Source organism: Gobio gobio (assembly GCF_949357685.1).
Source record: "Gobio gobio genome assembly, chromosome: 14".
NCBI lineage: Eukaryota > Metazoa > Chordata > Actinopteri > Cypriniformes > Gobionidae > Gobio > Gobio gobio.
This window is the reverse complement of record NC_137107.1, coordinates 40662892-40685765: the sequence shown is the minus strand read 5'-3', so window position 1 is coordinate 40685765 and position 22874 is coordinate 40662892. Positions and strand designations below refer to the sequence as shown.

General features: G+C 36.5%; 2 protein-coding genes across 2 annotated transcripts in view; both read right to left on the bottom strand.

Moving 5' to 3' along the window:
• LOC307137479 (uncharacterized protein) overlaps positions 1 to 22874 on the bottom strand; it is an 890992-nt gene that overhangs the window by 543072 nt on the left and 325046 nt on the right. The window lies entirely within an intron of this gene.
• Positions 14869 to 22874, bottom strand: part of LOC307137289 (olfactomedin-like protein 2A) — a 40240-nt gene continuing 32234 nt past the window's right edge. Inside the window, exons 7-8 of the mRNA XM_079834866.1 lie at positions 20264 to 20449; positions 14869 to 16273 (exon numbers count right to left, since the gene is read on the bottom strand). Of these exons, the coding sequence (XP_079690992.1) occupies positions 15660 to 16273; positions 20264 to 20449 (800 nt within the window). The 3' untranslated portion in view covers positions 14869 to 15659. The remainder of the gene's footprint in view (positions 16274 to 20263; positions 20450 to 22874) is intronic.

Sequence of the window (22874 nt, the reverse complement as noted above, 5' to 3'; positions counted from 1 at the left end):
AGTTTGCTAGTGCCAATGCCATCTTAAAAATGAAATATGTTTGATATTTTTCCTCCTAAAATGACAGTCATATGTATTTATTAGTGCTATCTTAAAAATGTAATATATATATATATATATATATATATATATATATATATATATATATATATATATATATATATATATATATATATATATATATATATATATATATATATATATATTTTTTTTTTTTTTTTTTTTTTTTTTTTTTTTTATTATTAATATATATTTTGTTTTATAATACAATGACATTCATACTTTGTTTTTTGTTATTTATTTATTTTAAAAAAGGAAAATTAAATGGTCCGATATTTAGTTTTCTCATAAAATTACATTTATTTATTTATGACATTCAAACTTTATTTTTACATATTTATTTATTGCTTAAAGTTTGCTATTGCTATCTTAAAAAATAAATAGTTCTATATTTTATTTTCTCATAAATTACTTTTTATTTATTTATTTATTTATTTATTTATTTATTTATTTATTTATTTATTTATTTATTTATTTATTTATTTATTTATTTATTTATTTATTTATTTATTTATTTATTTATTTATTTATTTATTTATTTATTTATTTATTTATTTATTTATTTATTTATTTATTTATTTATTTTTGGCATTCATACTCTGTTTTTATTTATTTATTGCTTAAAGTTTGCTAGTGCTATCTTAAAATTAAATAGTTTGATATTTTATTTTCTCATAAATTACTTATTCATTTATTTATTTTTGGCATTCATACTTTGTATTTATATATTTATTGCTTAAAGTTTGCTAGTGCTATCTTTTTTTTATTTTTTTTTATGACCGATCGTTTCACTAGATAAGACCCTTATTCATCGTCTGGTATCATTTAAAGCCCTTTGAGGCTGTCATTTGGACATTGAACCGTTTGGTGCCCATTGAAGTCCATTATATGTAGAAAAATCCTGGAATGTTTTCATGAAAAACCTTAATTTCTTTTCGACTGAAGAAAGAAAGACATGGACATCTTGGATGGCATGGGGGTGAGTAAACTATCAGCAAAAGTTTATTTAAAAGTGAACTAATCCTTTAAGCACATCTGAAAGGTCAGAGCAAAATATTGTGATTACACAAGCAAATACAGTTGTGCTCATATGGAGAGAAGAATAACATCTCAGTTCTCAGAGGCCGTTTATCTTCGAGCTAATCGGATTATTGAAACAAAGAAAGATCTGCCGTACATCAACAATGATGAAATCCAACTGAAGATCTAACACACATGCACACACCATCCGCTCTCACTTTGAATCTTATGTGCTTCCTATACCACAGATCTGAGCCATCGATCTGTGTGCATTCATTAAATGGATTTCTTATGAAGAAACCATTAAGCCTTGTAATTTCAAGACACCAAGTCAATTGAGAATGAAGATGGGTGAAATCAAACATTTATTTATTTAAAAGAGGCGAATCACTGTCTTACAGGGCTGGAATGTGTTCAGGTGCTTTGTTGAATATTTGTTAGGCAAGTAAACTGTAGAAGTATTCGCTTTTAATAAATCCAGATGTAAACGTGTATTTGTGTGAGAGACAAAGAAAATCGTTTTCTTTGAGATCACAGACTATTTACTGGCACTGAGACCTTATTTAAAGAATTCAAATTGCATTTTGCATTGCAGTGCTGTTTAATGTTTTTTCTGGCAAAAAAATGTCTTATCATTTGCTTTAATTGCTAACCCCACATATTCAAACGGCAGATGATATCCTCATAATCACTGTCTACTATGTACAATATAAAAATCCTTATGTCTATGGAAAGTCCCCATAAAACATGAATTGTGTGTGTGTTTTTGTCCATGTGCAGATCTTTCCTCGCCTCCAGTTCCAGTCGAATAATGAAAGACTCCGTTGTGTTGTTTCTGAGTCTCTCTTATCTGTTTCTGAAGGACTGTGTGTGAGTGTTTGAGCTGCGATACAGACAGACACATGATATTTGTAGAAAAGCATTTGCTATTGACTGAATAGCCAAGGTCAGCTGAGTGCAAAAAACCTTCAGATGCCTCTTAAATAGATAGACACATTCTCTCCACTGGAGACTTGAAGTCACTCTTAAAAATAAAGGTTCTTTATTTGCATCCGTGAAGAAATTTCAATTGCACAAGGTTCTTTATAGTGGCAAACAATTCTCTATTTTTTTTTTCTAAAGAAAAAGTTCTTCACACTAAGAGAAAAAAGCTTCTTTTAGGAACTGCTCACTGAAAGGTTCTTTGGGGAACTGAAAATTGATCTTCTATGTCATTGCTGTGAAAACCACGTTTTGTTTGTAAAGTCGGCATGAATATTGTGTTTTTCTTCCCAATTGTGATGAATATCCCAGTGAAACGGCATCTTGCTGCAAGAAAGAGGGAACGTTGTTTTAATTAAAGATCATGAGGGCACATGCATTTTTTTTTTTTTAAATAGTGATTTGCACGGATAAATCATTTATAATAAATACAGCAATATTCCATAAAAAAAATAATTGTCCATTTTGATTTCATGGTGACTAAGAGCATACAAAGAGGGAAAAAACACAGATTTTATTGATTTACTCATTCATTCATTAATTTAATTGAAGCCTTTATCACTGTAAAATCATTGCTGCCTTAAATTTTTAAGGACAATCAACTTGGATGTCTAAGTCATTTCAACTTAAATGGCACTGTAAACCCTAATATTCAAAATAATTAATTGGTTTGAGTAGAGCCAACTCAAATTAAACAAATTAATTCAAACAAATGAACTTTTAATAGTATTTAGAACTGTCTTTTTCTTTTGAGTTCACCAAACTGAAACATTTGTAGTAATCTGAATTGTTTCATTGTTTTGAGTTTTATGGACTTGTTTCTTTTAATTTAGACTAACTTAAATTTCACTGAAATTGGGCTAGGATTTCTATTTCCCATCATGCTTTGTCATAACACTCAAAAGGGAGAGTAAATGCTAAAACAGTGTTATATAATGTTTTTTTTGTGCAAGATTAATATTAAGTGGGAGATTTAGTAGTGTTTAATGTTTTGCTATGCTAGTTTAGAAGTGTCTGTTATGTTGGTGACGAGTGTAGCATCAGCGCAGTTTGAGAGCAAATATATGTTAAATGTTCTATATTGCCGTACTCATTCAGCAAGTGCTATGCTATGCTAATGCTATCAAAGCATTTTTTTTTTTTTGCAATTAGCAAAGTAACATTTATTGAATTAGCTAGTTAAAGCTAGCCAAGTTTGCACTACTAAAAAAGTTTTCATTTAAATGTATGAATTAGCTTACTAAGTTAAGAGCAAAGTTAAGTACAAAATAAAAATCTGCAAGTTCTGTTTACTTAAACTTTTTTGAGTTTTCAGGTTTACAGGCTACATTAAACTGACTTGACTTGTATAACTACAAAAAAAAGTAGAACTTATTGCTTAACTTATTTTGATGAGTTAAAGCAAACATATGTTGTCATAACTGATTGATCATATCATATTTAGACACATTCGTTATGTTATTGCATATGAATATCCTGCTATTCTTCAGACTTCTCTTCTGGGACAAGTCCAAAACAAATCATTCTCTGCCATGCTTAAATACACAATTCAAAGAGAACGGCCTCCTTAAGTTTCTTAATTTAGAAGTGATATTCAAAATTTGCTCCAGAGACAAAGAACAGAGTCACTTTCATATTCCCATGAAAGCTAAGAAAGGTCCTGGAAATCCGAATTGTTTACTTATTTTGATGATTCTCCCATTTAAGGGAATCCATGAAGAATCACTGTTATTCTGACATCAGGATCAGCTCCAAACTAAAGCTGCTCATTTCCTTGTGTTTTGCTTGGTTTTTGCACATTTTCACACTGAAGAAGGAATTCTCAAAGGATAAATCTGACTGCATCCTTTACACAAAAAATATTTTATAATGTATTTCATTAGGAAATTATGTAGATGGTGCAAACATTTGTATGTCACAATTCCCGATCTCACAGGCCAGACACCTGAATCAGCTCTATAAAATACCAAAAGTGCGCACAACTCCGTTCGTGGGTTTGGGTTTATGCCTGGTTATAATGCTCTTCACAATCATTTGATTAATTACTGCTGTCACGATCAATAAAAACATACACAAACATCTCTTTTTAATAACATTCCACTTACCGCCTGCTATCTGCAACGTTAATTTAGAAGCCATGTTTTTATTAAAAGAAATGACAATGCCTTCATTTGACCTGATAATTATTCCAATCTTGCCCCACGACTTGCATTGCTTCCGCATTCTCTAATTCCAATGGGAGTCGCAACACTCTTTTTTCCAACAACTCTGGCCGGTTCACACAACACTAAAAACTTAAAACCTTGACAACATCCTTTTGGGGGCCTGAAAGCCGCAAGCTTTTGAAAACGTTTTTTAAAGTGCAAGATTTTGAAAACAATACTGTTATTGTCTTCGTGTTAAAATTGTGAGAACAGCAGAATTGTGAGTGTGGCGAGGTTGGCGAGCGAGAGACGTGGGAGGAGCGTGCGAGACCGGTGCATGATTGAGAATGAGCGTCACATGCGAGGCACACCGGTCTCGAGTCCTCTCATGAGGGAGCCCGGAGGCATACAAGGACGAACGACACCAGTGAAGGACAAGAGAGGACCAGGCCTGGGGCCTCATTTATAAACGTTGCGTACGCACAAAAGAAGGCGTACGCCGCTCTCTACGCAATAATTGGTATTTATAAAAAGCAAACTTGACGGGAAAATGTGCGGTCCTTCACGCAAGCTCTGACCCAGGCGTACGCACAAAAACGGGTGAAATGAGAAATGGCGACACCGTCGGCAGATGGAAGAAACACGTGAAAGTGTGTGAAACTGTAGACCGTTGTGTGGAAGAATTGCAATACTGCCTCTCATAAATAACATTAAGACTTCACAAAGCAAGTCTTACAATTAACAGCCTACACGAACACCCGTTTGATTGATTTGCGGTGTAAAACAAACAAAATCAAACGAAAATTACAACAGAAATGCAAATTAACACATATTTGCAAAAAGAAAAGTGATATATGTTCTGCAATAATATTGGCATGTTATGCAATTCATCCGCATAAATAATATGGTAAACAGAACGAAATAATGTACAAAACTATCCACGTAGATGATAACCGACATCTGTAGCTTGTCAGATGCAATTAAATGGATGGAAATAAAATGCTCCATCACGTCTGGGTCCAGACGGCTGCTCCGCTGTAGCATCGTAACCGGCCCCGCTGGAACACCCAGCGACTGAAATAAAGATTGTTCTATATGAATAAACTGTAATTGTGTAGCCTACATACATGTGACTTGACTGCATTCATTTTACTTATTTCACTTACCTGTGTCATCTGGCGCATCTGGCGCGTCAGTGTCCCCCACCGCCTCAGTCACCACTCCACTTAATAGGGATTCCCCAATAATTGCCGCCAGTCTCTCATCAAGAGGGGTCAGCTCCGGTGTCCCCTTTCCCCCACCCGTTGCAGACACACTCTGGCGATGGAGCGCTAGACGCTTTTTTGCCTCGACTTTGATGTCCGACCATTTCTTTTTTATTTCGGCCACGGTCCGAGGTTGTGAGGCTACAGCATTTACGGCGTCTGCAACCTTTTGCCATTCAAGTGCCTTTTTGGCATTAGTAATGCCCACTCTGTGCCCTCCAAACAACATTTTCCTCCTCTTTTCCACCTCGCCAACGATAACTTCTACCTCACATTGAGTGAAGTTACGTTTTTTTTATTTCCTCTCTGTGTTTGCCATGATTTCGCAATCAATGAATATTAATTTGTGGGCGTTTCACGGCTATTTATGGTCAACTATGGGCATGACATGAAGCCTCAAAAGCTGCGCTACATTTAGAATTGATTGTGATTTATAAAAGGGAAAACTGTGTAGGATGTGCGTACGCACGTCCTATGTTTCATCCATACGCCACTTCTACGCAAATCCTATGCAAAGTTTTATAAATGAGGCCCCTGGACTTTACGTTGTGTTTTGTTTACGTTTGTTATGTGTGTGTGTGAGCGGCAGTCGTCCGTGAGGGGCTGCCGCTTTTACTTTCATTTTGTTCATTTATTTATTAAAGTCTTTAAATGTTCGCCAGTTCCCGCCTCCTTCTTCCCATAACAACGAGCTGTGTTACATTGAGCTTACATTTTTTTTAAATCAGTTTGAACAAATGATCCAATGACTCACTCATAAGGACTTTTTATTACTGGATGAATCAGCAGTTTTGAACAAATCTCTTAAATGAATGATTCAATGACAAATACATTTTATAACAGTTACTTGTCGCCACCTGCTGGTGTAACGATTTAATTCATACAATTCTCTTTTGAAGCGTCAAGTTACTTTTGTGTTTTGTGGCGGGGGTGTCACTGTCTACATAAACCAAAACTGTAGCTACAACCTGTCCACATACAAAACATGAGCAGCAGTTACAACAAACGTTAGACACTTTATTTCCACTTTTCAAATATTTTCTTAATTTTTATTGAAAATAAACGCCTTTACGATCTGATATGTGATGAGAAAAGGAAGTACAGCAAGTTCGGCAAAAGGTGGATTCGAACCGCAGGTTGAATTGCGTCAAAACTTAGAGCCACGCACCTTACCCCTACACTATCACAACTGACAGATACTGATGGCGTGTTCCCAGCTTTACAGAATGAACCTGCGCTTGGAATTGAAACATATTAACGAATTATAATAAGTAGCATTATTTTGCGGCCTGAATGCGATTTTTTTAAAAGTCCTTTTTATATCACACAACTGCAAATTATCGGCTAAGTGAATAGGTAAACACACTTCATGAACTCACAGGCTCGAGCCGCGCAACATACATGAGACAGCCTGACACCTAATTACCTAACAAGCATTATGCAAAAACCATAGACTGTAAAAAACATTTTATTTATTTCAGTATTTGAGATGTTATAATAATTTTGTAATAGCGTTAAAATAATTTAAACAACTGCTATTTAACAAATATTATTATATTTGTATAATAAACTGGGGGGGCATAGTCATCATAGTGGGCGGGCCTGTGCCCGTCAGGCCCGCCCACTGGCTATGCCCCTGGAATGAACCATAAGAACAATCACAAAACCCATTTATCAAACGTGCCCATGACTGCAGCACTTAACCCCAGGAAGCCTCAGAGGGATTGTTGCTTTTGGCCATTAAATGATCACATATGACACTTTGGTGTCTGTGTGTAGAAGCACAAACGGAGGACTGTAGCTAAGTAACCCCTACTACCACAGGATGAGATGCTAGATAATGCGAGTGAGTTTCCTCTGTTCTATCTAATCTGGGGCTCACTTTTAATCCCTGAAACCCCTGAGACCTTAACAAATGCACAAACACATATGCCCTGAATGTATGTGTCAGCAGAACATCCACTGCTGGAGCTGGTGAATCAAGCTGGTTAGGTCTGGTAGACCACCACGAACCAACAACAAACCAGTTGCCATGTTGCTTAATCTGGCTGGACCAAGTCTTTCCAGCACTGTGCACTGTAAAAAATTGTCTATTACTATCTACTCGTCTATTATCATCATTACCCTGATTGACTACTATGGTAAGCCTGTTATCAGTGTTTATATTTTAGACCTGACAGGAGGTTTTCTCAGGAAATTAAGTATACGTCACTCACCCGTGTGTGTCTCGTCATATCCGTAAATAGAGAAAAGTTGCTCCGGTTACTGTGACGTGTGTGTGGGGGGGAACGGGGTAATGTGAGACATTGGGAAAAAGACGACTTTTTAAAAAACAATCATTTTTCACTGACCTTCGTCCTGAATACATTCTGATAATTTGCATTGCTAGGAAAGATCCTGAATTAAAGGGAAATGTGTCAATTTTACTGATATATCATTTTAACTCGCTTAGAGGGGAGCAAATGTAAAAAATGTCTCACTTTACCCCACTCTCCCTATAGTGTGGGAGTGACATAGGTTAGTTGTCACAACGAGCGAGAAAGGTTGACTGCTAAATTTCTAACCTCCGGGGAATCAACCGTTTAAAAAAAAGGCTGAACAGCTGTTGGCAAAAAGAAAACGTGACAGCGCTTGTAATAAAACAATCAACATTGGCTTGGCGAGAACTGAGGGATTTAAAATGTTGTATAATAGCCACATTGAAATGTTGTTTTTATTACTCAACAGATGAGTAGAGTATTTTATTGAACAGATAAAATTGCCATATGTAGCTCTTTAACAGACTTGATTGTAAAGCATTATTTCTATTTTGATTGTCAAGGAAGTGCCGTGTCTATTAACTCTTTCCCCGCCATTGACAGAACCTTCCGTAATTTATGAGCCAGCGCTTCCCCACCAATGACGGAAATTTCCGGCTTTCTGTGTTTTCACTGGCGCTATTACACATCTTCTGAAAGAATACTGAGTTTCCTGATCAAAACACATGTGAAGAAGAAGCAGAAACAAGCGATAGCAAATGTAAGCATATGTATATGTAGAATAACGCGATCATCAACATTAAACAGCATCAAAACTGCCTAGTATTACCGAATTAAGTGCTGACCCAGGACGAGCTGCAGGACTGTGAAGCTTTGGGGTTGTTGATGGACTCGATCTACTCCATATGTGTTTTGATCATCATTTTGAATTTGATCTGGATGTAGTCTTTGACAAAAAGTTATATACTGTTAACATTTTGAATTAGATTTTATTTTTACATGTTAATTTTAAAGTTTGAGAATTTTTTTTTTTTTGTATTCGATTCTTTAAAAATGTCTGTAGTTTTTGTTTTAGTTATTTTAGTACTTATAGGTGCACTGTGTAAATTTTAGCTGCATCTAGCGGTGGGGTTGTGAATTGCAACCGTCCACCGCTCACCCCTCCCTTTCGAAGCACATAGAGAAGCTACGGTGGCCAAAACAGGACAAAGATGTCATTGTCTGTGACAGCAGAGAGTAGCTAGCGCTCTGTAGAGCAGTTTGTCAGTAGCATAGAAGTAGCATGGTAGCACAAAACAGTAGCATAGAAACATGTCGGCGCAAAATGGTGAGTTTATTGTAATCTCTCAGTCAATAGATCCTCATAAATACTACACACTGCACCTTTAAACTCAAACTAAGCAAACTTGGCCCTGCCAACAAGCTTATTTCAGTTTTTATTATAGGTAACATTAATAACTCTGGCTAAAAAAAATATATATCTGTAATGTTACCAAATGTGAATTATTAACAGCAATGCTCAAACATCCTCACATCTGTATTTTCTGAGAAACTATTGTCCCTCTTCTCCTCAAATTATCTGTATAGCTGCAGCCAAAACCACAAAGTGCTTTCAGGCACGTCTCTCATCCGCTGCCTGATTCTCTTTATTGTGAGTTTGATTAATTGCAGATTACAGATTTTACAGTTTCATTCTCCATAACATCACTCCACAGTTATTAAAACAAACGTCTCTCGAGTTAATCTGAATGATTTACAGACGGTGACTTCTGCCAAAAACACTGGACTACCACACAGAACCGCCCATCAGCGAATGAAACCCGCTCGAAAACACATTATCTGACCAATTATCTACCGGCATCAACACTAGCATTGCAACAAAGGCTGATAAAACACACCCTGTGAATTCAGTCATAGATCCTTAAAGGGTTAGTTCACCAAAAAATTTAAATAATGTCATCTATTACTCACTCATGCTGTTCCACACCCGTAAGTCCTCCGTTCATCTTCGGAACACAAATGAAGATATTTTTGGTGAAATCCGATGGCTCAGTGAGGCCTGCATGGCCAGCAATTAAATTTCCTCTCTCAAGATCCATATTTTACTAAAAACATATTTTAATCAGTTCATGTGAGTACAGTGGTTCAATATTAATATTATAAAGCAATGAGAATATTGTCTGTGCGCCAAAAAAATAAATAACGACTTAGGCTGCGCTCACACTTGACGTCTTTTTTGAAGCTGCCAGCGTCTGTTTTACATTATAATCCTATGGAGTAAACCGTGTTTTCAAAAAATTCATGAGCGCTTTTTTAAACGCCAACACCGACGTCTTTTTCTGCATCTCAGCGCGTCTTTTAAAGTTGAAAAACCTTTTTGATAGCTGACCAATGACAAGCGAGCAAGACCTGAAAGTGCAAGGAGAAGGTGTAGATCTTGAGAGAGGAAATGTCATTGCTGGCTATGCAGGCCTCACTGAGCCATCGGATTTCAACAAAAATGCAAAAATTTGCGTTCCAAAGATGAATGGGGGACTTACGGGTGTGGAACGGCATGAGGGTGAGTAATACATTTTTTTTTTTTTAATTTTTGGATGAACTAACCCTTTAATGAAAAAAACTGTGTATAGTCCTTTCACAGTCATTTTCAAAGCAGTAGTGATAGAATTGTACTAAATGTAACACAATCACAACGTAAGTACGAATAATTATTGATGTATATATTTTCTTCCGGGTGTTCAAAATACGTAACGTTAGTTTTGTGTTTATTGTGTAGCAATGTTTCCGGCTAACTCACGTTTTTACTGTCTTACTGAAATACTTCTGTTAAGCAGCTGTGAGTCTCTATTACCTAAAACTGTGTCTATTAAAGGGATAGTTCACCCAAAAATTAAAATTAGCCCATGATTTTCTCACCCTCAAGTCATCCTAGGTGTATATGACATTCTTCTTTCAGATGAACACAATCAGAGTTATTTTACAAAAGTCCTGGCTAATCCAAGCATTATAATTGGAATAATAGTTGCTCTGTTTTTGAAGTCCATAAAAAATGCACCTGTCCATCGAATAACGTGCTCCACGCGGCTCCGGGGTGTTAATAAAGGCCTTCTGAAGCGAATCGATGCATTTGTGTAAGAAAAATATCCATTTTTAAAACTTTAACAAGTAAAGTTCCAGCCGATCGCCTTGCATGGAAGAGTGTTGAAAGTTGAAAGTGAAACTCAAGATGCATACGTGACGTCATGACGAGCGTACCTGGTTGCGTTAGTCTTTCGATCGGCAGAGGACCTTTCAACACTTTTTCCAAAAATTGAACACGGAAGGAGGTCGACCGAAACTTTACTTTATACATTTTTAAATATGGATAGTTTTCTTATACAAATGCACCTTTATTAACACCCGGAGCCGCGTGGAGCACTTTATTTGACGGATGGATGCATTTTTAATGGACTTCAAAAACAGAACAACTATTACTGCTATAATAACACTTGGATTAGCCTGGACTTTTGTAATATAAATCAGATTTTATTCGTCTGAAAGAAGAATGTCATATACACCTAGGATGACTTGAGGGTGAGTAAATCATGGGCTAATTTTCATTTTTGGGTGAACTATCCCTTTAAGGCAGACTGTCTGTCGTTCTTACTACTTTGAGTAAAGATAAAGGATGGAGAAAGATTTGTTTTACCAACGTCTATGTTACATCAGTCATTCACGTTAGTGCTGGGCTAACATATGCGCTGTTATTGATACAGTTCCCGCATGTGCGCCGCAATAAATTAGAAATATACACATGGGTTTGTTGATGGACATACACTTGTTAAGGAATTATCTCATAATGTACCTCAAACTGAGTAGGGTATCACCGAGAAACGTCCTGCTCAAGCCGTCCTTTTAATGGAGGTTCAGGTTGAATAACTAGTTCTTCCAATGTTTCATCATCGGACTTGCACTCGGATTGATAGGGTAAAATCAAAGGCATTGTTACCGTCTTTACAGTTTGATCTATCACTTTGCTTTAGGAAGCCTCCAGAGCTGAAGTTCAGATATGGTAATGGGCGTTTAGCTTCCAACATGAGCGCTGTAAGTCATAAACCAATCACAACAGAATGGGCCGTCTGACCAATCAGAGCAGAGTAGCTCTCAGAAAGGAGGGATTAAGAGATACTGATTTATACTGAAACGAGTTGTTTGAGAATCATTGAAATCTGTGGTGTGCAATGTATAATATGAAAAAATTAAAGTGTTTTTTGACCTTTGATGCATGTAAAGACATCCAAAACAAAATTAGGAGGCTTTTAATAAAAGTTATACCATAATTTTATTGTTTAAAATTTGTTACATATAAGTCATTAAATTATACTTAGGTTTTGACTATGTAACCATGTGCAACCAAATATTGTCTGTAAAAATTATTGCACCATGAAGGAAATTAAGTAAATAAGATCCTAATTTATGATAATTAGCATTCTCTTTGACTGGGAACTTGGATATTATTTACTTAATTTCCTTCATAATGGAGAACTATTTACAACGTCTCCCACAATGCAATGCAGTTTCTTATTTTAGAGCTCAAAATGTGACAGATTTTTTCTCAGCAAAATTTTTTCTCAGCAAAATTTTTTCTCAGACCGCTACCAATAAAATATTCTGTAACAAGCTGTTAAGTATTATAAAGCCTATCAATTTTTTAGTTGTCAAGTCAGCATGAAATGGAAGTTGCAACCGACTTTACTGCCATATTGTGACATATTTATGATTTTTTTATTTTTTTATTTATTAAACAGCAGGACATGATTTTATCCATTGGCTGCAACATTTTCCCCATTTTCCCATCGATTTGATTGTGAAAAGTGATCATTTCATTGGATATCAATTTTGATTAAAGATTACAAAACCAGAAAACACAAATGTGCACAGATGAATCAGTCACAATAAGACATCCATTAAGAAGACATATAGGGTCAATTTCAATTTTAATGGCCCTCAAGGCTTCATAACAAAACCCACAAACCAGAAACTGCTCCCACTTCCATCCCAGCAGTCTCTTTTAATATGTTTAGAAATATATCTCACAACACCAACTACACATTTAACAAAATCCAATTAGAGTTTATTAAAATCAGACATGCTGCGTTGACAGAGTCTCAGAAATCTCTTCCTCTTGGGAAGATTGTGTTCCCAAAACTCAATCAAAACAAAATATTCTGCTATTTACAGTGGTCACAAGGACGTGAAACCGCTTTAAAACCACAACAACAACATACTAAACACTGTTAAACTGTTTATACATGACGTATGTATCCGTACCCATGCATCGCACAGGCTTTCCTTGCACGAACTGCTGTTTAAACATTCTATACGTAACCCTGCCCAGTCATTAGAGAGTCCCCCCAACATAATCATACGCTCTCATTAGCAAACAAAGCATTCTTTCTCCATTATGATGCCGTGCTTTACCAGTCCACTGAGGCTTTGTTGGCCGAAACATTGGAAGACAATTTTCTGGCACATTCTTGATGTGAAAACAGACACCGACTTTCCTGCAGGTGTGTCTTGAACGCTTGTTATGTTTATAAAATATCATTACAGGTGCATGAAAGATTGGTGGTTGCGTTATGTTGTTGGTATAGTTGACGTGACATGTAAGCTTTTATTTATAGTAAAGAGGAGCATGTCATGGAACTCTTAACTTTACGGTTTACACGTGTTCTAACCAGGAGCGATGCAAGACATTTGTCCGCAGTGTGTACAAAATTGTGAGGAGGATTTTGGACCAATGAGATGCCATGGAATCCTATGATTAATAAATGCTTTTGTATAATTGGTTAAAATATCTAAAAATCCTTTCAACAAGATCCATTTACTTGAGAAGTAACCGAATACATTCAAAACATAAATGTGCTTTGTCTTACTGCACTGGCAGATTTTTTAAAACTTGTTTTTAACATATATGTATACTTAAAACAGGTAGAAATTTGTGTATGTGACAAGACAAAATGTGACCCTGGACCACAAAACAATTCATAAGTCGCACGGTTATATTTGTGGCAACAATACATAGCCTAGAAATCTAGACAAATATAATTTGCAGTCAGGGCGTCTAGCAACTCTCCGTTGGCTTGCGAGCTGGAAAAACCAAACTCTAGTCGGTGGACGGGCTTAACATAATGAGTTGTGGCGGTTCCGCGTGCTACTTGTAAACAAAGAAGCTGGCGAACAGCGGTCTTTAGAATCGGCTTTGGCCGCGACTCTGGAAGACTTGGAGTTAAGCTTTTCTTTGAGGAAAGAACAAAGAACGGCACTGAAGTCATTCTTAAGAAAGGAAGATGTGTTCGGAGTTTTGCCTACCGGATATGGCAAAAGTTGAATCTATCAACCAGCTCCGCTTCACCTTCTTCGTTGCTCTTGTTGGTTGTAGCGCTGTCCTATTGCGTGCGGAGGGAATTTGAAAGACAACCGTTTATCCCACCCCTCGGATTGAGGCCTGCCAATGGTGTGTTCCCAGACCCAACATCTTGATGTGGGTCTGGCTTGTCAGGCTAAACAATACATTGTATGGGTCAAAATTATTGATTTTCTCTTATGCCAAAAATCATTAGGATATTAAGTAAAGATCATGTTCCATGAAGATATTTAGTACATTTCCTGCTATAAAAAAATAAAATAATAATAATATATATATATATATATATATATATATATATATATATATATATATATATATATATATATATATATATATATATATATATATATATATATATATATATATATATATATATATATATATATATATATATATATATATATATATATATAATGCATTATTAGTAGTAATATGCATTGCTAAGGACTTCATTTGGACAACTTTAAAGGCGATTTTCTCAATATTTAGATTTTTTTGCACTTTTAGATTCCAGATTTTCAAATCTCTGCCAAATATTGTACTATCCTAACAAACCATACATCAATGGAAAGCTTATTTATTGATGTATAAATTTCAATTTCAAGAAATTGACCCTTATGACTGGTTTTGGGGTCCAGGGTCACAAATACACCGGTATTAAATTATTTTATGCATTGTTGCTTCTCAAGTAAAGTTGTTTTTTAGATTTAAAAAAAAATAAATACAAATTTGGCATTACTTACATTTAATTACTTAAAATTACTTAAATTTAATACATTTTACTATATACATATATGTTATCGTTTGGCGGTTTATTGCGGCATGCCTGGTTAGGACAGTGTAAATTATGTAAACTTTATTTAATAGATATTTTAAAAAATCTATGAACATTTTTACAAGCCGTAGCTGAAAGCTCTTTAGAACCTTTCACATGAATCGCATTAGGACAAGTTTCTTGTGTGACTTTTTTACCTGCAAAGTTCTATCTTGTCACAGAAGGGCAATTTTTACTGGGTTTCTAAGTAGCAAAAAACCAGGAACATCATGCGAATTGTCCAATAATCATGCTTTGAAAGGTCAGTGGCATGTGGGATCAAAGTTGAAACTGGTTAACGTTAAGCTTTGTGTAACTGCGTGGTAACCATTTGTTGCACTTCAAAATGGGTCAAAGATACTTGCTTGATAATAGGTAATAGCTTGGCGCTTCGCTCCATGGAGTTCAGTGCATTGGGAATGTTAACGTGAATCATGTGAAAGGGTCTTTAGATTCCGTTTGTCAGGATTCTAGAACTGGCAGTGGATTCTAGAACTGTAGAGCAGCACGTAACTACTAAGCAGTTATGTAATCCCTTTGTCCTTATATAATCTCGAACAAATGTCTATTAAAGTTCATGAGGACGTGATGAACTGTTTCATGAGGGCGTTTGTCAGTGGATCCAATGAGGCAGTCGTGATCAGATACACAGGAAGTGGCTTTTGCTTCGCTGCAGAGTAGAGTAGAGGGCATTGATAAAGTCTGCTTTCATTTCTTTTCCTGCTCTACAAAGTTGATGTTGTAGGTGAGCTGGTGTCCATTGTCCCAGGCGTACAGAATCTTCTCTTTAGGGTTGTAATCGACTTGTGTTGTGAACCCGTATTCGTTAATGAAAGGCAAACGCGGAGACGCCTCGGCCCCTGTGAGCGTGTCGTATGCGTACGAAACCTCCCCTTCCCTCTGATTGTAAATGTCCACCGCGTAGAGGACGCCACATATTATGAAGCAGTTCCCGAATGAATTTCGCCTCAGTCTCGTCCTCCACGTGGTCTCCTTTTTGACCGACAGGTCACTGGGATCTAGTTTACTGACTACAATGACCTCGCCCTGTCCGTAGTCATCGTCAACAGAAGGGTAAATGACCCAAAGTCCGTTCTCATCCACGGCGAAGTCGATATCAGAGTGGCCTTTCCACTTCCAAGGTGTGGTGTCTTCATAGACGACGTCGTGAAGCTGAGCCCAGGAGGCTACGTACCGTTGCCTGAGATCGTATTTAATGATGTTCTTCGTGAAGGCACGATTATAGTAAAACCCTCCTCTGTACACAACATGACCCGTTCCGATCCAGTTATAAGGGAGCTTGTACAGGTTACTCCAACGGCCTACAGGAAAAAAGAGAGGAAAGCTGGTCAAATGTTGCTATATTTTTGGAGTAAAGGTCAATGGGGAAATTTCACGCCAAAAACGCCTAGACAGGTCACTTTCAAACCAAGCAACTTTCTGTTGGCCAAAGTGGCAAATCTATCTGATCAGTTTGAACTCCTAGTGAAATCTGTGAAAATGATTCGCCCTCAAGCGAAATTCCCAAGCTCATAGTTTACAATTGAAATAACTAGATTTCGCCAGTGAAAATTTGCCAAACAATGTTAAATATGACCAATGCTGCATGATTCTGGTTAAACTGAGAATCACAATCTTTCAAGATCATGAATCTCTCCCGATTCTGAACAGACAACTTAACAAAATAGCATGTCATTTACTAGAGGTTCTGACAAAATGTTAATTGCTGCAGTCTATTTGAAAATGTTTAATAAACTTGAATGAATTCACGCAGAAATACTTCACGCAGAAATCGCATACTCTCTTGAGTAGGTTTTATTTTGAATAAGTAAGTACTTCACGACCGCTAATAAAGTATGTTCTACATGGGCGTCGGAACCACTGTATGTGGGTGGGACAAGACCCACCCTCTTTTTACGATCAATGAAATTGGACCCACTCACTTTTATCGTCTCTAATCCAGCACATGTCTGTTTACCTACCCCTAACCAATAAACACTTATTATTAAACACATTTTAGACACTTTATTTCCACTTTTCTAATATTTTCTTCATTTTTATTGAAAATACATGCCTCTCCGATCTGATATGTGATTGGAAAAGGGAGTAGAGTTAGTTCAGCAAAAGGCAGATTCGAACCGCGGGTCGATTTGCGTCAAAACTTGATGCCATGTGTCTTACCCCTAAACTATAGCCACTGGTAAAAACATAGTGATTTCCGTAAACTTGTCTTGTCCAACCAGATCTTTAGCAAACAAGGCGATATATTTGTACTTAATGTAAATGCCATCTACTCCAGTAAAAATTTTCTGAGAGAGGACCCACCAACATTTTTTTTGCTTCCGACGCCCATGATGTTCTAGTATGAATGAGTGTAGTATGAGTGTAATCTGGACGTACTACATCCGCCATTTTGTCATTATCATGTGACCTACCAGCTTAAAGGTAGGGTAGGTAAGAATGATCTAAAACACTTTTGTCCAAATTTGTTTAAACTTTCTTTATATGTCAATACATAATTAAAATGTAAGTACTCTGAAAAAGAGAGTATAAAAATCGAGTGACTCAAGACTTTTTAATCTGCAATAAACACCGCTCATTATTTTCGTCCGGGACGAAACAAGTGATTGGCTTGGGCGACTGTCACTCTCTCTCGCTACCATGGCTACCACCCCTTTTGCTACAGGATCTGCCCAAATGCACGCACCTGTTTGATTCAAGAGGCTGTATTTCTGCTGGACAGGTAATCTGTCATTTTGATTATAACTTTTTTTGGTTTATGTTTTCATGACGCATGTATCACTAGCAAACGTAGCTGCCTAATAGCTAACATAACATTACTTAGCATAAAGTTACAATGTTATACACCTAGCGAGCCATTAGTAGAGATGATAAATACTCAATATGCTTAGCTCAAGTTGATTGCCGTCGTGTTGAATTTCGCAAAATGTAACTTTAGATAACAAAATGCATGTGTAAAAACTAGAACACCGCATCCAGGAACTTTTTTTAGAACTAAGTTAGCTTTAGCTACTACCCTCTGTCTAAACTCTTTTACCATGTTCACCGGGAACTTTACCTGCATGTTTATTTCCACCCTTTTTCCCCGGTTTGTTTTTATATTCTCTACCTATATGTTTACTGATGTTTTTATCTTGTATCTGTGTGTGTCGTAGACACTGTGTTGTGTGTGTATTTTAAACTTTACCAGTATCGGTATTCTAGCTAGTGAGTACTAAAAGACATCTTATTTGTTTATATTCATAATGATAAATGTAGATTTTTTATTACATGTGATTCTGACATGATGTCACTACATGCACTCCGCTCCTTCTTCTCCGCTCGTCTCAGGTAAATAATGCATCTTCCAGCTGAGCGGTCGGCGTTCATGTGTTTTGGGGGCGTGGCTTTGGAAAGAACCCAGAAGGGAGAAGGTGGAGTGAATGGAAATAATGAGCTGTCTTTAAAACAGTCGTGAGAGGTCTACAGACCCTCAATTTTTATACTTTCTTTTTCAGAGTACTTACATTTTAATTATGTATTGATATATAAAGAAAGTTTAAACAAATTTGGAAAAAAAGTTTTTTAGATCATTCTTACCTACCCTACCTTTAAGTTACGTCACTTCAATGCCTTTCAAAAATCCTCTCCCGTGGCCTCATTGGATAGTAAAGTGTACATCGTGTACACACTTCAGAATCTCACCGGAAGTAGTAGGTCACCCGAGTACTTTTTGCCTACTCTTTTATGAGTACTGTGAATTCTGACATACTTCTTTTGTCACATACTGTTTTTCACCTACTATATTGGGAAGTATGTGATTTCAGATGCAGCCAATGTTTCATTACTTGATGAATCAGAACTTCAGAAAAAATCTCTTGAATGAATGATTCAATGACAAATAATTTTTTTTAGCAGTCACTTGTCGCCACCTACTGGCGTAACGATGCAATCAATACTATCGTTATTTGAAGTGCCAAATTAATTTTTATCTCTACCCTGTGTTTATATCCGAACTACAAACTTTTATTTCAGTACTTTGTGATAATTTTAATATTTGTAACATGGAAATAATGATATCGTGTGGCTGAAAAGGGTCAGCGGTAGCGCAAATCCAGATTTTTTTATCGATTAATCGTGCAGCTCTAAATGCAACAAACCCATTCAAACTGAGAGATTTTTTAGGCAAGCGGATTTTAAATGCAACTTAAATTTAATAGATAACATCTTTGAAAAGCTGATTGTAGATTAAAAAGGAAAATCATGAATTAAAAAAACAAGGAAAAATTACTTTTGACTTAAATTTGTATTTATTTAGTTATGCATTTATAAAAAAAGTGAAAATATAAAATTATTAGTGCTGTCAAATCGATTAATCGATATACAAATAAAAGTTTGTATTTACATAATGTATGTGTGTGTAATTATTATGTATATATAAATACACATACATGCTTGTATATATTTAAGAAAAATTTGTTATATTTATATATAATATAAATTACATATATATATATATATATATATATATATATATACAGTATATACATGCAAATATTTCTTAAATATATACATACATGTACAGTATGAATATTAAAATATACATAATAATTATACACAGTACACACACATATATTATGTAAACAAACTTTTATTTGGGATGCGATTAATCGCGAATAATCGATTTGACAGCACTAAAAATTAACAATTATAATCCTGATATCATTTTTTTTTGCAACTAAAATGAGCAAAAGTGCAACAAAACTTAAAGCGGTTAAAATGTTATTCCTCTTTGGTTATCTCAAATAACTTGCAACGCCAGCCAAGATTGCCACTGCTGCCTGAAAAAATTCAGGGTATGACTCCCCTGGCTCTGTCTTAACAGGAAATGTTTTTAGAAATCTATTAATACCAGTCTTAACAGGCACACAAACACACACTAAGAATCAACTGTTACATCTTCCAAATTCTTTCTCTTGCTCCAGGGACACACACACACTCACTCAGCACACACCCAGATACAAACAAACTGGCTTGTTCCCAAACACCGACATCAGACACAAACAAGCTGGCTTGTTCCCAAACATCGACATCATTCACATTTACATTTATTTAGAAATCCGAACCTTTTCCAAAGGAAAATCCCTGTCTTTGTTTCACAAAAATCAATGTGAAGAGCTTTTAACTCGAAGCACACACTATTACTCAACTGGTATTGACTCACATATCTGTCTCTCTATCTGCAGCTGCATTTAATAAATAAGTACATCATTCATTTGTATGTCTCTAAAGAGCAGAATTATCTTACACACCCTGTTTAAAGTTGTCCAAGTTCCGGAACTCTACAAGGTTGTTGCCGTAGTAATAGTTGGTGACGTAGATTTTGGAGTCTCTGGCGGTGGGATCCTTCATCCACGCGCCTTCGTTCCTGCCGTAGCTGTGCTGTTTCACCGGCAGATCCACGGACGCCAGCGTCCCTTCACAGCTTTGCTCTTTAACTGCCAAAAAAACCCCACCAATTTCAGCGCAACAACACACATGCATCAAGATGAATCCATTTTGCTTGGTTGAAGAATTTTTTGTCGCAGTTTTAAGTTTAATGTTTTTTTTTGTTTTTTCAGTTTACGCTGTTTTTAAACCAATAGGTTTGAGCTGGGTGGATTACTGACAAATTGTAATCAGTTACTGATTACAAATTACATTACAAAAATTGGAGTTGGTAACGTAATCCATTACATTACACATATAAAGGTTGGGTGCTATTTCAAAACGGCTTTAGAAAAGTTTCTCGGGCCGAGTACCAAAACAAACTTATAGCCAATCAGCAGTAAGGGGCCATGTCTTATAATGACAGGGAGAAGAGAGCGCTCAGTGCACGTCATTATTCAAAAGACACGACACAGGACAGACATTAGCCGAGCGACGACAGAAAGAGAAGAGATGGCAGATAAAAACAAATGTGGTAGATGTCTTACGATCAGGCAAGAAGTATCAGCTTTCCAGCGCTGGAGAGAACTCAAGGAGCGAACGCAGAGATTGCTTTATTTCTTCTCGATAGGCCTTTGGTTCCTCTTTTCATGATCGATATAACCCTCTAATCTTGTCATAATTGTAATATGTTCGTTAGTTGGACTGTCGTGCTTGTGCTATCGAGTTGTTCATGACTTACCCCACCTTAAAAGGCTTGAAACACGCAGCATTATTCAATGTTTTGAAGTAATCTCCAGCTGTAAGCAGCTCCTCCCCTTTTTTAAAACAGCCAATAGTGTTTTGTTAATATCACAGTTTGACTAGAGCCTTTCTGTTTGTAAAGCCCTAGTTTCCTCCTAATCTCTATCAGTTTATCATCATAATCTCCTCTATATCGCTTTGAAATACAGCATTCTGTGCAGCATTTAAATGGGTCCGATATGTTAGTTGTCTGCGCCGGCTAGCGCATATGATCAGCTCTGCGCTCTCGTGTCTCTAGTCTAGACCAGAGCCGCTGATGTGTGTGTGCTGCGGCAGTGCGTGTGAAACTAACGTGAAACCAGACTTAATTCGCCTCAACTGAAAGCATATTTACACTGTCTGAATCGTTTCCTATCGCATATATAGTCCATTCACCATGTAGAAAATAGTAAATGTGTGAACAGTTGACCGATTTCAGCCGCAGCTTCAGCGTCTATTTATAGTGTAGGGAGGGGGGTGGGGCTTCAGATTCTAGAGAGCATTTGATTGGACACAAGATGTGATGAGAAGGTGAAGTCTGCGATGATGTCATAAAAATCTGTGAACCATTTTAGCGGAAGTGAGAGACTGTAAGTTTTGAATGCTTATATGTCCTAAATGCGAATTTTGTCATTGTTGTGGAACACACGAGCTTATTTATAACCTTAAGGCTAACATAGTCATAGTAAAAGCTAAAAAACTTCAATTTTGATTTCAGGGGGCCTAATTTAATCTGACTACTTTTGGATTACTTTTAGATTACTTTAGATTACTTGTTCATTACATTGATTTAAGTAGAAAAGAAATTTCAGCTGTCAAAAAAGTTGGGGAATCCTTGTATTGCTTCTAAATATGAAATGACCTGAATTTGCACATTTTAAGGGGGTCTCACACCGGACGCGAAGCTCAGCGCCGTACCACATCTCAGGTATCTCACACCGGACGCGCACATTTTATACGCGCAAGGTGGCAGCACATGACTGAATGTAACCAAGACAGGCAAACGTTACATTTATTATTTTGCTTAGGTTAGTGTATGGAAAAATGGCACAACAGAGCAAAATATACATTTAATATAAAACCTTGAAATGGCGCTCTGTGGTGCGGCAGGATTTTGAACAACTTCCTGAGTCGTAGCTGGGCGCCACGGACAGGCGCCGAGTGTCGCCGCCGGTGTGCGTACACTCATTGAAAACAATGTGTTCGAATTTTAAAGACGTGGCGCGGCGCTAAGTTTCGCGTCCGGTGTGCGACCCCCTTTAATGTGTTTGAAAGACAAAAGCCATCCAAAGACTTTAATACTTAGTTAAATAACTCAAATTAAAATGAATGTTTTAATCAGGAGTTGATTAGATATGCAAAGTTGAGAAAACACTTGTTAAAAGTGAAATGATTTGTGTAAATACAATGATCAAATTGCTGTGGGTCTCAGTTTTCAGTGATAGTCACATGACTAGTGGCTGGTCTGTGCTATTCCACAAACCTGGAAGACCTTCTGAACGTATACACGCTGTAGGTGATTTTAGAAAGGAACATTTAAAGGTCCTGTTTTTCCTGTTTTTTTGAAGCTTTGATTGTGTTTACAGTGTGCAATATAACGTGTTCATGTTTCGCGTGTAAAAAAACACAGTATTTTTCACACAATTTACTTATCTGTATACTGCTGTTTTCACTGTCCTAAGAACGTCTTGAAAGATTTCCTTGTTCTATGAA